This window comes from Rhipicephalus microplus, chromosome X (genome assembly GCF_043290135.1).
Source record: "Rhipicephalus microplus isolate Deutch F79 chromosome X, USDA_Rmic, whole genome shotgun sequence".
Taxonomy (NCBI): domain Eukaryota; kingdom Metazoa; phylum Arthropoda; class Arachnida; order Ixodida; family Ixodidae; genus Rhipicephalus; species Rhipicephalus microplus.
The window spans coordinates 54,501,648-54,517,546 of NC_134710.1; the positions used below are offsets into that span (position 1 = coordinate 54,501,648).

The 15,899-nt window shown below is 44.2% G+C and overlaps 1 protein-coding gene across 1 annotated transcript in view; it reads left to right on the forward strand.

The window, feature by feature from the left end:
* Nucleotides 1–15,586, forward strand: part of LOC119176057 (NEDD8 ultimate buster 1) — a 61,229-nt gene extending 45,643 nt beyond the window's left edge. The window contains exons 9-10 of the mRNA XM_037427171.2: nucleotides 72–333; nucleotides 13,833–15,586. Of these exons, the coding sequence (XP_037283068.2) occupies nucleotides 72–333; nucleotides 13,833–13,975 (405 nt within the window). The 3' untranslated portion in view covers nucleotides 13,976–15,586. The remainder of the gene's footprint in view (nucleotides 1–71; nucleotides 334–13,832) is intronic.
* Nucleotides 15,587–15,899: the final 313 nt, after the last annotated feature.

Genomic DNA, 15,899 nt, shown 5'->3' on the forward strand with positions numbered 1-15,899 from the left:
GCTATATAAACAAACTTGCACTTTGTGTACTCCGATTCTGTGATCTCATTACTTCTGCTTTTTTACTTCAGATACTCCAGCAGCCGCCGCAGCAGCCTTCTTCTGCTACATCCGGCACTTCAGTTGCATCTTCATCTTCAGCAGCACAGTCTGTGTTGGGAATGAATCAAGCTGTTTGGGCTCAATTAGCTCAGCAGAGTATTTCAACTGATATGTGGGCCACATTAACAAGACTCGGCATTGACCTTGAGGTTGTCTGTGAGGCGCTGTACAGAAATAATGGTGACGTAGACGCAACCCTCAGTGAACTCTTGGGGGACAGTGAAAATGCTGGTAAGTATTTTAACAGCCTGGCATGCTGCTCATTGGGTAGATAAGATCAAGCACTGCTATTTGTTAATAGTGCAGTCTGTCTTATATGACAGATGACCACATGGCACAGCTTCTAGCACATTTCTTGTGGAGATTGAACCTCAGTGCTTCAAGTAGTAGCAATGACAAGCCTCTTGGCTCTTGCAGTCGACTTTTTTGATAATGTAAAATTTAATAATAATAATATTTAGTTATTTCTCTACACCTAATTTAATGCTGTCATGTAACCCTTGTCATTAACAGCAACAAGTCTTCAGTCGGAAATTGGAATTTGTAATTGCCATCAGCTTCCATCCACAGCGGTGCTCGTTACACTTAATAATAAAGGTTTTTGGTAAACATGTATTTTAGTGGCTTTGCCATGCTGAACTATGAACTGTATGGATGTGTACAACATGGCCCTTTATGAAAGGGAACACGTAAGTGGTATGGGCTGAAGAGTTGCACATTGAATTGTACAAACTTGCAACAGTGATTTTTAAGCAGTTTTACTCAAGATTAGCCTCAGTGTTGGGCTTCTTTGCTCAGACTACTCGAATAGTTGGTCATGGATAAAATTGCTTTTCGTTTGGCTTTCTTGAGTACCATAAGATCTGGAAATTAATGTTGAGCCATCATGTTGGTTGATATCCCACTTAATAAAAAAAGGGGGGGGGGGGGGGAGGAGAGCAGCAACAACACATAGACTGGCTAAACTATCAGAGGTCACCACTATTGCCTTTATACCAGTGTCACACAGGCACTTTTGAACGGCCATCCTGTTGATGCTCATCAAAAGGCCACAACTCTTATAAGACCCGATGGTGTTGTCATGCTGCTACACAGCAGCATACAGTCGGCACATGTGCTGCGACACAGCAGCCCAGAAAGGAGGGGATCTTCCTCTCTGTTAAAAAAGGTCTATAGTCTCTATACCCATTTGTCTGTTACATCGGGGCCTCCCATAAAGGGTTCGACTGTATTATGCAGGGTAAAATATTAGCAAGAATGCTTTGGAGTGTAGAAAAATTAAGGCAGGTCGCATTTTTTTATTCTCACAATAGCTGCCGCGATCATAACCAAATAACCGGGCTGGACAAGTCCTACTTTTATAGTGAATGCATATGGCCGCTGCGCATTGCTCGAGTTGCTCCGTGGCAAGCTTGACTACTATGTGGTTCATTGTAAAAGTTGTTTTTATGGTACTTTTATAAACCTCGTGTTTTATATTCAATAGTTAATCCTGCTGTATCAAAAAAATGTAGCTGAAATCCCTGTGTCCTATAATTTAGTCGACATGAACATTCGTCTAGGAGCTTAAAATTGCGCTAGGACATTGAAGTTTGCTATGCTGTACCACGTTGGCAGTTTATTGACAGCAAAGTGGAGCCATTTGTTACCAAATATTGCACTGTATGTGGCTGTACAGGCATTGTGCGACTGCCATTTTACTTGGGAGACTGCAAACAATGCACCGGTGCTTGTGCTCTCACTGCACTGCGTAGCCATTGGTTCTTCTTGTCTATTCCTTATATTGAGAAATGATACATTGCATCTTTTGCTTGGGACATAGCATGACAAAAATGAGGTGCCTACACTACTGGGCTCATCTTTATAACTGCAGTTTTTGTCAAATGGCTGACTTAAGGGGGATGCTGCGTGCAGCGTTGCTGGATGCTACTGAGCAAGTAAGCAAGAAATTGTCACAAGAGAAACCCCATAAAAAGTGGCACAGTGTTCACGAAGAAGCCCCCAAAAAATCAGAAATTCAATATTCTTTTTCTTGAAAATATTTTAAATTAAAATATTTCCAACTATAATAAAAAATAATTGCTCCAATAAGGAGAGTTGTACAAAATATAGTGATTTTTTTTTCAATGAAAATATGCACAACTAGAAACGGAAGCATATTATTATTAATTTAACATAATCTCCTAGTCTACATTTGGTTGAATGCACGTATTCCAGGGCATGATTAATGTTACTTGTTGTTCCCCCAATGCATGTTTTTACCATTCAACTACATGAAGTAATCAACAAATACACTACCAGTGAACTGGATGGTCACTAAAACATCTGTTGGTTGGAAAAATGTATATAGTCCTAAAGATACTCAACAAGTGACTAAATAATTGTACTAGTGACTCTGCGAAAAAAAAAAAATGCTGAATCCACTTATTATAAATGGAACTGGTAACTTTGGCTGTAAGTGACACAGGTAGACAACACGCTCGCATGAAAACATCATTTGCATTCATGCTTGCAGAGTTGCTCAGGAGTAGTAATCAACTTGAATGTTCTGGAAGCTGGGCGTTACTTTTTACCTTTTCAACTATTTCTGACCTACGGCAACGGGCTGTTTAAAAGCATATTGTAATAGGCATGTGTCCAGTAGATTCACACTATTTACTCTGCACATGACCTTGTGGGGGCACTGTGCATATCTATAGGAGCTAATATGCTTCCACGCTCCATCCACATCTACCTTTGGCTGAATAAATGTGAGCGCACCAAACTAGGGATGCATCGTTTTATGGTTTACGGTGTCGGGTACTTCTGTATATGGTACCTTTAAATAGTGCTACTGACTTTCAACATTGATGTCGCTAGTCACAATTTTTATGCTTTGGACATAACCTTGAAGATGCAAGTTGCGAAAATAGCACTTTTTCACTATTTTTTGAAACTGGCCAAGGCTTGCAGAGCCTTCAGATAAGCTTCAGATGAGCATATATTTCTAGTCACGGGTATATTGAACTACTTTCTGGTCCTTGATAGGGCTTTACGTCACACAGGTTTGCCTGTGTTTGTGGCTGGGGCTTCTTACTCAATGTACGTCTGAAACTACACAGTCTTTTTAAACTAACTACTGAGTGATTGCTTGCCATTTGCTTGTTCGTACAGTTGAGTCGATTTAACAAAGGGTGCCACGATAAGATTATTTAGTTCAATCTGGAAGTTTGTCGAATTGGAAGGGATTTTGCAGCTGTTCGAAATTTGAAACTGTGACATAGCAGTACACTAAAGAAGCTGCCACGTCACTGTTTCTGCCGCCATGCTACTCCTGCCCGAGTGAAAAATCTGCAAGGGACGCTAAAGTGATGCCTGGACTGGGAGCCTCCCATGTCACCCGAGCATGTTGTCCGCTATGTCCGGGCGACATAGGAGGCCCCAAGTCCCGGACATAGGAGCAGCATGTCTATATGTGGGGTTTAACATACCAAAACCTCGATATGATTATAAAGAACACCGTAGTGGATGGCTCCGGCAGTTTCGACCTCTCGGGGTTCTTAACGTGCGCCTAAATCTAAGTACACCGGCCTCGAACATTTTCTCCTCCATCGAAAATGCAGCCTCTGCAGCCGGGATTCGATCCCACGAACTTCAGGTCAACAGTCGAGCACCATAACCACTAGACCACTGTGGTTGGGCAAGTCTCTGAGAATAAATACAGTGATTGTGCAAAGAGGTCAAGCAAAAAAGTTAAGAGAAGGCGATCAGTGCAATCTGTTGCGTAAACCATGAAATAAACGTTACCAAAACACCTGGCCGAAACACGATCCGCTACCTGAGAGTGCTACCGACTGCCAAGTCCATTGTTCAGTGCATGGGTTCTGTGTTCTGCCTAGTCAAACTAAAGCTGGGACTATGAGTAGGGTGCCGAAACAATTTAAGTCAAGAACGTTCGAGAACATCATAAAAAAAAAACGGTCAGTCAGAATTGGAGTGCTTTATCCCGCCCCTCCTTTCTTGTATTTGAAGCTAGTGCGTGCACTGTAAAAAGTCGGTGCTTCTACGGGTTGCGCTGAGGCCCACAACCACAGGCCAGCTTGCAGTTCCAGCCGTTGCACCTACTGTCTTTGGCCAGCCTTTTTCGAACTCTTCATGGCGTGAATCTTATGCTATGTGCCAATCACAGAACCAGTTTTTTTTTTTTTTTGCTAACTGTGACTGGCTGTCCTGCAGCGTGGTTACCAATCTAGGCTGCATAGGCAACGGCAGTCAACTTGATGTTGCTGAGGTGGAAGCACTGCTACAGCTGTTTAATCCTGCTCCAAATCTCATGCCTGCTCTTGCCAGTGAACAGTATTGGGGACAATAGGTAGGACGGCTGAAAAGCTATTGTTTTTGGTGGTGACTGGCTCTTGTCACCGTGGCCAAACCTATCAAATTTGTTTAAGAAGTCGCCCTCGCCAACTACAGAGCAGCTGCAGACCCAATTCAATCGGATCCATTTTATTGCAGTTAGCCACCTCATGCAGCACATGTTGTCTTGCTGTTTTATGAGTGGAACAAGACTGTTGACAATTTGATATTTAATCTGTTTTTGGCCACTGTTGAAGGACACTGACAGTTGCTGCACACTGTGCATCGTTACTGTGTTGTTCATGGCATGGTAGCACACTATTATGTGCCATGCAATCTCCCAGAAGCGCACCGAGAATGCAAGGAAATGGCACACCAGGGAAGGGATGGTTATTGAAAATCCTATGCGTCGGAACACTACATATTTTTGAAGCACACAGTAGAGAGTTTTAGTGCTGGGTACCCAAGCGGCTTGCGTACGCAGGACGTTGGGGCGGCGGTATTGCGCATGCGCGAAACCCCAAACAGATGCGTCACAAGATCGCTGGGGCGATGGGGCCATGCATCCGCGCGGTCCACCTTCGCAAGAACTCACGGTATCCGCACTGCGGATACTCTAGCCGTCGAGTTAAAATAAGCCAAAGTGCGAGCACTTATAGCGATTACACGGTTTCAGCCAGATTTCCAAAGCTAGAATGGCCTGGAACATAGAAACTAAAAAGCATATGCCAGACCCCGACCAGCTGAATAGGTGTCGCCATCTAGTGCGGCCATAGTGAAACAGAGAACCACAACTTTGCTATTGCAGAAACATTGTGCATTGTACATCTGGTGCAAAAACTGCGCAGCGACAATATTACAAATGAGTAACCTTTTTATTGATTTTCACCTCAAAAAAAATTACGCGTAAGCTAACATGTTCATGACTGCGGTTGCACGAAGTGTCACAAGGTGTCAACACTGTCGTTACAGTAACCTTGTATTTTTCACTTTTTTGCGTATACCAGATTACTATACACAATAAAAAAAGTGCCCTGATCACTATGCATGTTTAATTTAACATTCTAAATCATAAAAAGACTTAAATAATACTTACGCAACATGACGCTATGGCTCTGCGAGCGCGTGTGAACTTCGTGCGGCTTGCATTTGCGTGCGTGCCACCGTGGCGCCAACTAAAAGGCATTCCGGTTGGGTATGGGTTGGGCACGCAACGCCCCAAGAGAATGTGTACCCAGCACTAAAACTCCCTAGTATCAGTGCCTTTGCACACTGCGCACTAATGTTTGTAGTACAACAATAATTGTGCTTGCTTTGTTCAGCTTTATCAATGTCATTGTTAAAATTGAGGCTTAACTTTAGACCAGGTAGTGCCAAAGGCCTTTCATCAGCGAGAAATACTACATCCAATACTTTTGCATAAGTATATTTTGCTTTTATTGCTGATGCGATTCTCACTATTAATTACAGAACATTTTTTTGTTTGGCTTGTTGTTCCTGCATTTTGATATCTTGCTTACTATAGTAGCATACAACTTGAGAAGACAGGGGAGGGCCCCGCCCAGACAATCGAAGTGTGGCAGCCAATCACCTCAGCGACTAAAGAAATAGTCTCGCCCTTGCTCTCGGCAACATTCTCTACTGGTGGTGTCAACAGCCGTCTGGCTCATGACGTCAGTCTGGAGTACATGCACATTGGTGCAGGCTTGTGTGCATCACCTTTGTCGAGGAAATGCCACTGAGTTTGTCGAGGAAATGCCACTGACTTCTAAAGTTGTAGCTGACTATAACCTGTTTCAAAATGCAATACATCTGCTCCACAGTGTACAATTCCTGCTCCAAAGGTGCTCCAAAAATTCAATTTCGCTGCTCCCAGAGCTTTTCCACAGCACTCCAGGCAACTTTTATCCCCTACTTTGGCAGAATAACTTTTTTTGTCAAGTTTTAGGTGCCATCGCAAAACATGCCATAGCGTTCATCTGGAAGCATAGCATAGCAGAACAGACCACAAACAAACATCTGGCATGTTGTCTCAGCTTTGACAGCAAGAATACAAAAGCGAGATGGTGAGCTGGTAGCAATCGTTTGAGGGAAGTGCCGCAACCATCTTCTCACAATGCAGTAGAGATGTGCCTGTCAAGTGGACATAGGTCAGGTTTGGGTTGCCTTCATAATATGCACAATGCACAGCTGATACTTTTCAGTATCTGTTCCCGTGGTAGATGTAGTGTGCCACTTCGTAGCAATGATAAAAGAGCTGCCCTTTCCTTATTTTCTGTATCGATATCACTAGCTGATATCTAAATAAAATAAACACTAGTACATAGTAAATCTGGTTATTACGCTCAGAGGCTACCCATATTAGAGATCAAATCTGTAATTCCATGTTGATGCTACTGTGATGCCATAGTTCCACTGCGTGAAGCTGGCATATGTCATTGCGGTTGCTGTGTTTCTTTAATGTTACTACACCTATTTCTTGCACGCATGAATGCAATAAAAGGTTGTGTGCAATGTAGTTACCGGGTTTACTCTGTTCTACTGTGCCCTCGATTGTAACGCGCACCCGGTTTCCACGGCGAAAAAAAAAGTAAGACATCGATTGCAACGCGCACCCATTTTTTTGCTTGGCCCACACGATCACACCACTCGGGAAAAAGACTCCTTTCGGGAGCGTCTTCCGTTTAAATATGAGGTACGGGGAAAGCTTGTGCCTATCTGACGTGCACGGGAGCATTGCCGTCACTCTAGTTTTACCGTGGCCCGATGTCAGCACGCGAACTTGCTTCGCCCCCTTCTTCTCGACTGTTGTGTTGCCAGGCATGTCGAAGTAAAGAGGCGCCTGATTGGCATTCCCGACTTGCCCAAGCAGGGAGCCGTTGTTGTGCTACAAGTTTAGGACGAACCTCTGAAAACTGAAGCTTTTCTTCGTACTACTCCGGCAACTTTTGGCATATGCCCGTTCGCCTTCAGAGGGAAAAGCCTTTCCTCTTCATAAAGTTAGTTAGTCAGCACCTGCTCGCTTTAAACTGGCTCCGCACTAGCCCTTTTTCTAAGGCTAACTGCATAGCCTGCACTTGGAGCAGTTCTGTCGTCACGGGCTGCTATGCCGCTCACTGCTCAATCACATACTCGCCGAGCAGCTCTTCAATTTGCGCAAACCGACCCTGCTGTGGTTCATTGAAGCCTTTACGTGAATATTTGCTGTCGACAATATTCTGCTTTTGTTTCTGCCAGTCTCGCACGCACGTTTCGGGAACTCTGAACGACCGCGACGCAGCCCGATTTACGTCCGTTTTGGCACACGCGATGACTTTTCTTTCAAAAGCGGCATCGTGGTGCACATGCACACCAAGATGACGAACTCCTCAGCACACGTACGAAGTGCCGCACGTGGGAAACCCATAGGCAGAAATGGCCGACGCGCCATGCCGACGCACATAGGGAGCGGCCATTTTGGAATGCCGATGGCAATAGAATGACCGTATTCATTTTTTTTTTTCGTACTCGTTTCTAACGCGCATGCGATTTATGATATCGCTTAACCAGAAAAAAGGTGCGCGTTAGGTTCGAGTAATTACGGTAGTTGCTGTAGTTACTTGTACTAGAATATAAAGTAGTTAAATTTAACTCTTTTGTTTATCTTTTATTTTCTTTCATTTCTCATTAGTTTATATGGACTTGCGTTCTATTTGTGTGCATAAACTGCTTGTATTGTGGCAAAACACCAAAAAAGTTCAGGTTCTTGAATACGCAAATCAATTGCATTTACTAATCAAAATCTCTGCTGCATTTTTGCATCCTTGGGTTTGCCATTTGCAGTATTTAACGCTGCCTAACAGTGCCCTAGAGCATGCTGCACAGGTCGGTAAAGCCACAAATTTTTTTTAAACATTGTGTGCGGAGGTGGAAGTGTTGCGCCAATGTAACCTGCTGCGCCAGGCTGCACATAAATCGCAATTTCCGCAATAGTTGTCGATTGGAAGCGCAAACTGCCCAATTTAGCCAGATAATACTGCCGCATTGAATATGCAGCACCAAGAGAACAATGAAGAACACGCACAGCGAGAGAAGAAGACGAGGTTCTCTTCCGATCAGTTTGCCAGTGTTCTGGTACAATTAAAGTGAGTTTCCTGGATTCGACTGCTGCTGTTTCTGCATTGTGACACTGGTGGAAGTGCTGGGTACATGTTCGGGACGCCTGACAACAGCCCCGCATCTGGTCAAGAAAGACTTCCGCGCATCGACACTCCCGTTCACCGCAGCAGCCAGCGCCTGTTAGGCCTCAGCCCGGAGTTTGGTCCATTGCCGGAAAGCATGACTGTGCCAGAAAACATGACGGCGCCTGGAAGCACTGGCCCCAAGATGTCCAGCCCAAGCACGACACAGGTGACTGTTTTGAACCCTCGACTTCCGGTTGACTTCCACGGAAACGCATATGAGGATGCACATGACTGGCTCGAGGAATTCGAGCACACAGCGAATGTTAACGGTTGGAACACCACACAGAAATTGGGCTACGTTTATTTTCCGCTTCAAGACGGAGCCCGAACATGGTTCACGAATCGCGTGTGGTCGTCTTGGGACGAGTTCCGGCAGAAGTTCCTCGACACGTTCGCGAGCACTGAAAGACGAGAAATCGCACAGTGTCTCCTCGAGTCACGGATTCAGAAACCAAATGAATCCGTTACGATGTTTGTTGAGGACATGGCGCGGCTATTTCGTCGAGCAGATCCCAATATGCCCGAAGCCAAAAAGGTTAGCCACCTCATGCGGGCCGTTAAGGAGCAGCTGTTCGCTGGTCTCGTACGAAACCCGCCTACAAGTGTGGATGAATTCTCCAAGGAGGCGACATCTATCGAACGCGCACTGCATCTACGTTATCGCCAGTATGACCGCCCAACCCACAGTGCACCGATCAGCGTGGCAGCCTCTACCACAGCAACAACACCCGACGAAGGTTCTTTGCGCCAACTAATACGAGAAATCGTACAAGAAGAGCTCAAGTAACTAGTCGTCAAACCGAACGACTGCGTGATCTACTAGACACTGTCTCTGCGCTGGTGACAAATCCGAGCTTACGTCGATAGGTGGTGGGGCTGACGTGGCTTGCGGCTCGTCCTGTTGTACTACACAGCACTCGCGGATTTCGGTGATCTCGTCGAAGTAGGCAACTGTAGTGCCTTGTGTAATGTGTCGTCGCTCGTTGGTAAAATTCGTCAACAGAACTTCTGCTTCACCACACACAACATTGACGATACTTCTGGCAATTGCAACACTGTGAGAGAGTAGGAGCGTCAATACTTGTTCAGCGATTCCTTCTCCAGTATTCTGCTCGCTGCACGTGACTGAAGCAAGGCGGCACGATAACGCAGGTACGGTCACATCGTCAATGACTAGGAGGGATTTTCGGTGTAGCGCTGCGCTTTGATCCGCTGAAAAGGTCAGTACACCGTCCGGAATATTGATGATGGCACCATATTCACGCAAGAAATCCATCCCCAAGATTGCCTGTTTGCAACACTCAGAAAGGATAACAAAAGTTGCGACGAAGGATGCATCCCCTATCTTCATTCTTGCGGTGCACTTTCCGGTAGGTGTGAGTAGCTGCCCTCCAGCTCCTCTAATCTGCAGTCCTGTCCATTCTATTCTAACCTTCCTGAGCGTGTCTGCCAGACTCTCACTCATTATTGAGAAGTCCGCGCCAGTGTCGACCAATGCCATGACGTCATGTCCGTCAATCGTAATTGCAACTTCGGCAGTAACAACTTCATCTTTCGTTGATTCATTGAAAATGTATCTCTCTTCGCTCGGCAGTAATGGGGGATTTTCAGCACTTCGACGATTCGCAACCTTCCCCCCTGAGGTCGCTGCTTTTAGTTTCCCCGGCGTGGACTAGGAGATCTCCCTCTTGGCATGTCAGTGGTGCTCCGTCTAGAGGATGGAGAATAACGCCCAGGAGAGGGTGAGCGTGACCGAAACCCAGGAGGAAAATCCCGCGGGGTCATGACACTCGTGTCGACGTCGGGTGTTCCGTTGAAATGGCGCCGAGGAACCGTAGAAGGAAACCCTTGGTACCCTGCGGCGCGATATGGGCAATACCGAACGATGTGGCCTGCTTCCCCACAGTGAAAGCACAGGGGCCTATGATCAGGGGTACGCCAGATGTCAGTCTTGCGAAGTGGTGGCCGTCTCGACATCGAAGTTTCTCTGTAGTACCAAGGCGCTGTCGGCGGATGTTGCTGGTGGTACTGATGTGGTGTCGGCACGTTCGCTGGCTGTTGGCGGACTACGTCTGCATAGCTTGCCCTGGGAGTGCTCATGTTCGGCTCAGGAAGCGAGAGCGCTTGCCTGATCTCCTGGCGTACAACTTCCGTTACTGAAAAATTGCTGAAGAAGTATTTTGGCCCCTACACAGTTTTACAACGCCTGAGCGACGTTAATTACGTGGTCGTTCCTGACAGCCCCTCGACAACTCGCCAGCAAAAACCAGAAATCGTGCACGTTGTGCGAATGAAGCCCTACTTTTTGGACTGATTTGCACCATACATCTACTACACCGTATTTTGTAGAAGAGCATCGGGACGCTGCTCTCTGGAGGGGGGCAAATGCCGCATTGAATATGCAGCACCAAGAGAACAACGAAGAACACGCGCAGCGAGAGAAGAAGACGAGGTTCTCTTCCGATCAGTTTGCCAGTGTTCTGGTACAATTAAAGTGAGTTTCCTGGATTCGACTGCTGCTGTTTCTGCATTGTGACAATACGTCAACCGAACATCGCTGAGTGGTGGCCACACAAAGGAGCGGCTGCATCTATATCCAATGAGGTTCGATCACTTGTTCGATATTGATTATGTAATTCACTTCATTGATGGGGCTTGCTAGTACTTGTCTCATCACTGTTATCACCGTGGTTTCTGCTCAAAAGTGGTGGCACCAACAAGAGTAACTTTAAATGATCTAGTAATGCACTAAGACCTCTATAATTTGTACCCGCCAGGAATGCGGCATGATCATGCCACTTAAAGTACCCATCGAAAGCTCTTTTCTTTCTTTTCGTCGAAGTGCGAAAAGATACTGGACGATCGTTCGATAGCATGCAGTGGCGAAGCAGCATTTCGAAACTATTACAGGGTCCGGGATACGCAGCGACTGAGATAGCAACGGAACAGATCGGCTTTCCGCGATACATATGTGCGCTTCTCTGCCGCGATCTGATATTAAGCAACAACCGATAGTTTCATTGAAACACTAGTGGTTGCGTGCACTCGATCATATCCTGGTTAGTTGCATGCAGCGCGACACCTATGCTGCCCACGCCATCGCTGCTGGTTGGCTTGCAGTAGCGTGGGCACGGATTTACCCTGTGAATTGCTGGTCCCCACTTCGCTCCAGACTGAGCACAGAGGAGCAGAGTAGCTTGTTTAGTTAGGGTGGGGATAACAAACTTTTGTCAAACGAAGTGCACAGTGAATATCTAGTCGTCATGAAAACAAAAGATAAGCATCGCTTATTCCTTGTTTCCTCCGAGTTATTTCTCTGCCAGTTGTGATGTTTAATGATGAAAGTACAGACACATGCACACATACACAGATACACACACATTTGTGGATAGTAAGTCTGGTCAGCTCAAGGGTAATAAATGTTTAGTGAAAACCTTAGGAAACTTTTACCTGAAATAGTTTCGATTGAAAGTAATGTTTGACCCTAGAAAGATGCTTCAAAGCTAACTTGCATTGCACCGAAACACATTTTTTTGTGCTTCGAACCTGCTCCAGTACTCCCATTTTACGGTGCTGAAGCTGCTACAAAACAGCATTATTCCTGCTCCCTGAGCAGCTCCAAAAGATGAAAGTCCGCTTCCACCACTGTGTGTGTTATCTGATTTAATTCACATTTCACACACGTAGGTAAATCCACCCGCGATGTATTTATTTCTACACGTATGACTTCTTTTGGTGTCTCCTGCAAATATGTGTGCTTACTGTCAAATTTCGAGCAAGTGTCTCTCTGGTGAAAGATAATCCTCGGACAAGATTGGGGGGGGGGGGGGGCATATTGTTTATTGAGCAAAAGATGGCAAAAGAACAGCCACTGAAAAATTAAAAAAATGCGCACCAATGGTTATAATGAAATGCTTGGAGGACGCATGTATTCACTGCTTCCACAGTAGTGAATAGGCACTTTTAGTTTGTTCCTAACTTTTTATACAGTGTTAACAGAATACTTGATTGTGTTTAAAGTGTTGCCAGAATGCATGTTTTAGAAGAAACGTTTTAGCTCCACGTACATAAGACTTTGCATACTTATTTAAATGCATAGCTTTATGTATGTACAAACGACTAAACGGTCATGACAACTACATTGAAACTATATTTGATTTGTGTAAGATTTAATCATCACTGTGGAGAGATGTTTAGAATGTATAGTACCCTGATATATGCAAAGGTGGTCAAAAATAATGGGTTACCAGGGACGATGGTGTTGACATCTTTTGACACTTCGTGCAAGCACGGTCATGGACACTTTTGTTCATGCCTCGTCTTTGTACGGGAAAAATTGTGAAAGGGGTGACTCATTTGTAATTATGCCGCTGCAAGGTATTTACATATGAACTAGAATGAACAATGTGTCTGCAACGACAATATTGTGCTTGCTTGGTTCGTTTTGACCGTGCCAGATGGAGCCACCTATCCATCCTCTCAGACAAGAAGGGGGGCGTTAAGCTCGACTTTTAAGCCTTCGGCATTCTAAGTCGCTCTAGCTTCGATAAGCCAGCTGAAGCAAGATGATTGCTATGAGCACTCGCACTTCAGCCTATTTTGACTCTGTGACTGGAGTTTTCCTAAAACATCGGGTGCAGCTACGAACGATGAGGGACTTGCAAGATAGGGCTGTTAGCGTAAAGCCTATTGGGCGCATAATTCATGTTTCGTAAAAAAATTACTTTCTGGGAAGGCCCGTGCATGTGCAAATGTTTTTCTAGCATAGAAAGGTGACACGAGGAACATCCTCGTGTCACCTTTCTTCGTCCTGTCTGCACCGTTTTTTTTAACGTAATGAGGTATTACACATGCTAAAAGCCCCTAATTAAGCCGTAAAAATGGTGGGAAGTCATGGGTGCTTGCTCTGTCATGGGCGCACATGAAAAATCTCACTCAAAAAAAAAGGAAGGGCGTTTGCTTTGGGGAAGTGCTTGCTTGGAATTTTACAGTAAGTGCATCCTACAATGTCTAAACAGGCCATACTGTCTTGCTGCTGTGGGATGGCAGATATAGTGTGCATGTGTATTTGCTTGTATGCATGTGTGTTTCTATTCATTCGGTATAACTTGCATGAGCATTATTGTTGTAGGTGAATACAATTTGTGTTACGTTTTCTTTTGTTCTTACAAGATGATGAAAAGGAGCGGGATGCAATGCAACGGCTTGCGCATGATATCGCTGTCAACGAAGAGGATTTCCTTGATGTGTCTCTCGATGAAGAGTTTTCCTATCTCAAGGAATATGAGGCAAAGCTAGCAAGCTTGGGCCATTGAATGTTCCTGATGCCGCAGCTAGGACTATTGTGCCAATGCATGGATTCAAATTGATCGCCATGTGAATATACATTCCTGCTGCTGCCATTTAAGTTCTGTTGTGTGAATGCGTGGAGAGGAGTATGCATCAAAATTTTGCTCTACTACCTGTCGTGTGACGCAATACATTAAAACCCATTTTTATATGGCACTACCTCAGCTTCGATAATTCAGAACTGTGTCATCTGTTCATTTATACAGAGGGACAAGAGTGTGAAATGTATTTTTATATTGTCTTTTCAGGACAGTCTTTTGTATTAGTGTAATATCTGAATTGCATTAAGCACAAATGTTGTGTTCTCTTTCTGGTAAATCTGATTTTACATTGATGCCATTACAGAAATGTGTTCATAACTGCCAATTTTTATAGTGCCATAGATTTTTAAAGCCCAAGCTTCTGCGTTGCATGCCAATCATGGCCCTGTGCTTCGCCGATTCTTACGGTGGGTGTGACTCATCACTGCACTGCCATATTGTGCTAGAAGTTGCATGTTGAGTGTTTTTCACGGTCATGAAACAATGCTCAGGTGTGACGGAAGAGACATGCTTGCAAGTAATTTTCACCAAGAAGTATTTTGTTTTGGACAAGCTTGCAACTAACTTTCCATAATTTAAGCAATCTGAAAAGACTTAGTGAGGCACTTGTTGCGAAAGCCCTTTAGATTTTCATACATTTCTGGCTGAATTTTGTTGCACATACTTGTACCTGAGGTTTTAGTGTTTGCATTGGACATGTTGATTTCTTTTTTTAATTTGGTGCCCATTTTTATTTATATCAACTTCACTCAGTTTACTTGAGTGCAAATTTTCTGTGATACTGTTTTGTTAGTGTGCCATGTCCAGCATTGTATTGTGTAACTACAACTTGATGAAACGGGTTAGAATGGTAGCTTGGGCTGCTTGGTGATTGAATATTTGCATGTTTGTTCAGCACAAACAGATGGAGGACCTTGAAGAGGACGCACCACAGACACTGTAACTGTCCTCTCCTCTGTCCTCATTTCATTTGAACTATGCAAGCATGTCGATAATTGACATTCTGTAGGGTGGGAACATGTCACAGCAATGTCTTGTGCACATACCTTTTCTAATAGACAGGCAAACAACTTGTGCCTCAAATTTTATGGTGTGACACATACATATCAAAGGTTTTTACAAATATAGTGACAATTGTTAGTGTTGCTTCTGTGTGCATGTGGACCTGTCATCTTCCTTCTTTTCATGCTGGTCAGCGTTAAATGTTGGTCTCCTTTTTTGTCCATTGTGACATGTTACCAAAGCACATGTTTATGTGATACTGTTTTACCTGAAAGCATCTCACATATAATGTAAAAAATTCATTCCACTCATTGTCTAAATGTTTGTTTTTTACTTGGTTTTAGATTTGTTGCCACTCTTTATGTGAACTTTAATGTAGTCTCATAATTCATATTTTAGCCATGTTTTTCATATGCCATCAGAAATGTATGGTTACCATCCATGATGTCATGTTCTTGAAAGACTATAAAGTGGCATTTCTGAAATGCTTTTCATATTTGCAAAAAATAAATAATGGCAGCTTCGCAAATAGTAGAGCTGTGTAACTTTCTTTATTTTTCCTTTTTTCCTCCTTTTATTTCTTTCTTTCTGTGGCTTGTATACATTTTTTATCTTTTTCTATTTATTTAGCTATTTTCATGTTTCTCACTTTTTTGTACATAATTTTCTTTCTAAACCTCTCACCCTCTCTGTTTATCACTTCCTCTTTTCTCTCTGCTGCTGTCTTTAGTTGGGCACTCTGTTTTCTTTTTCCGTGTCTGTTTCTATCTCTGATTAGATTTAGGGGCACAATAAAGAAGCCCAGGTGGTCGAAATTTCCGTAGCCCTCCGCTGCGGAGTCTCATGA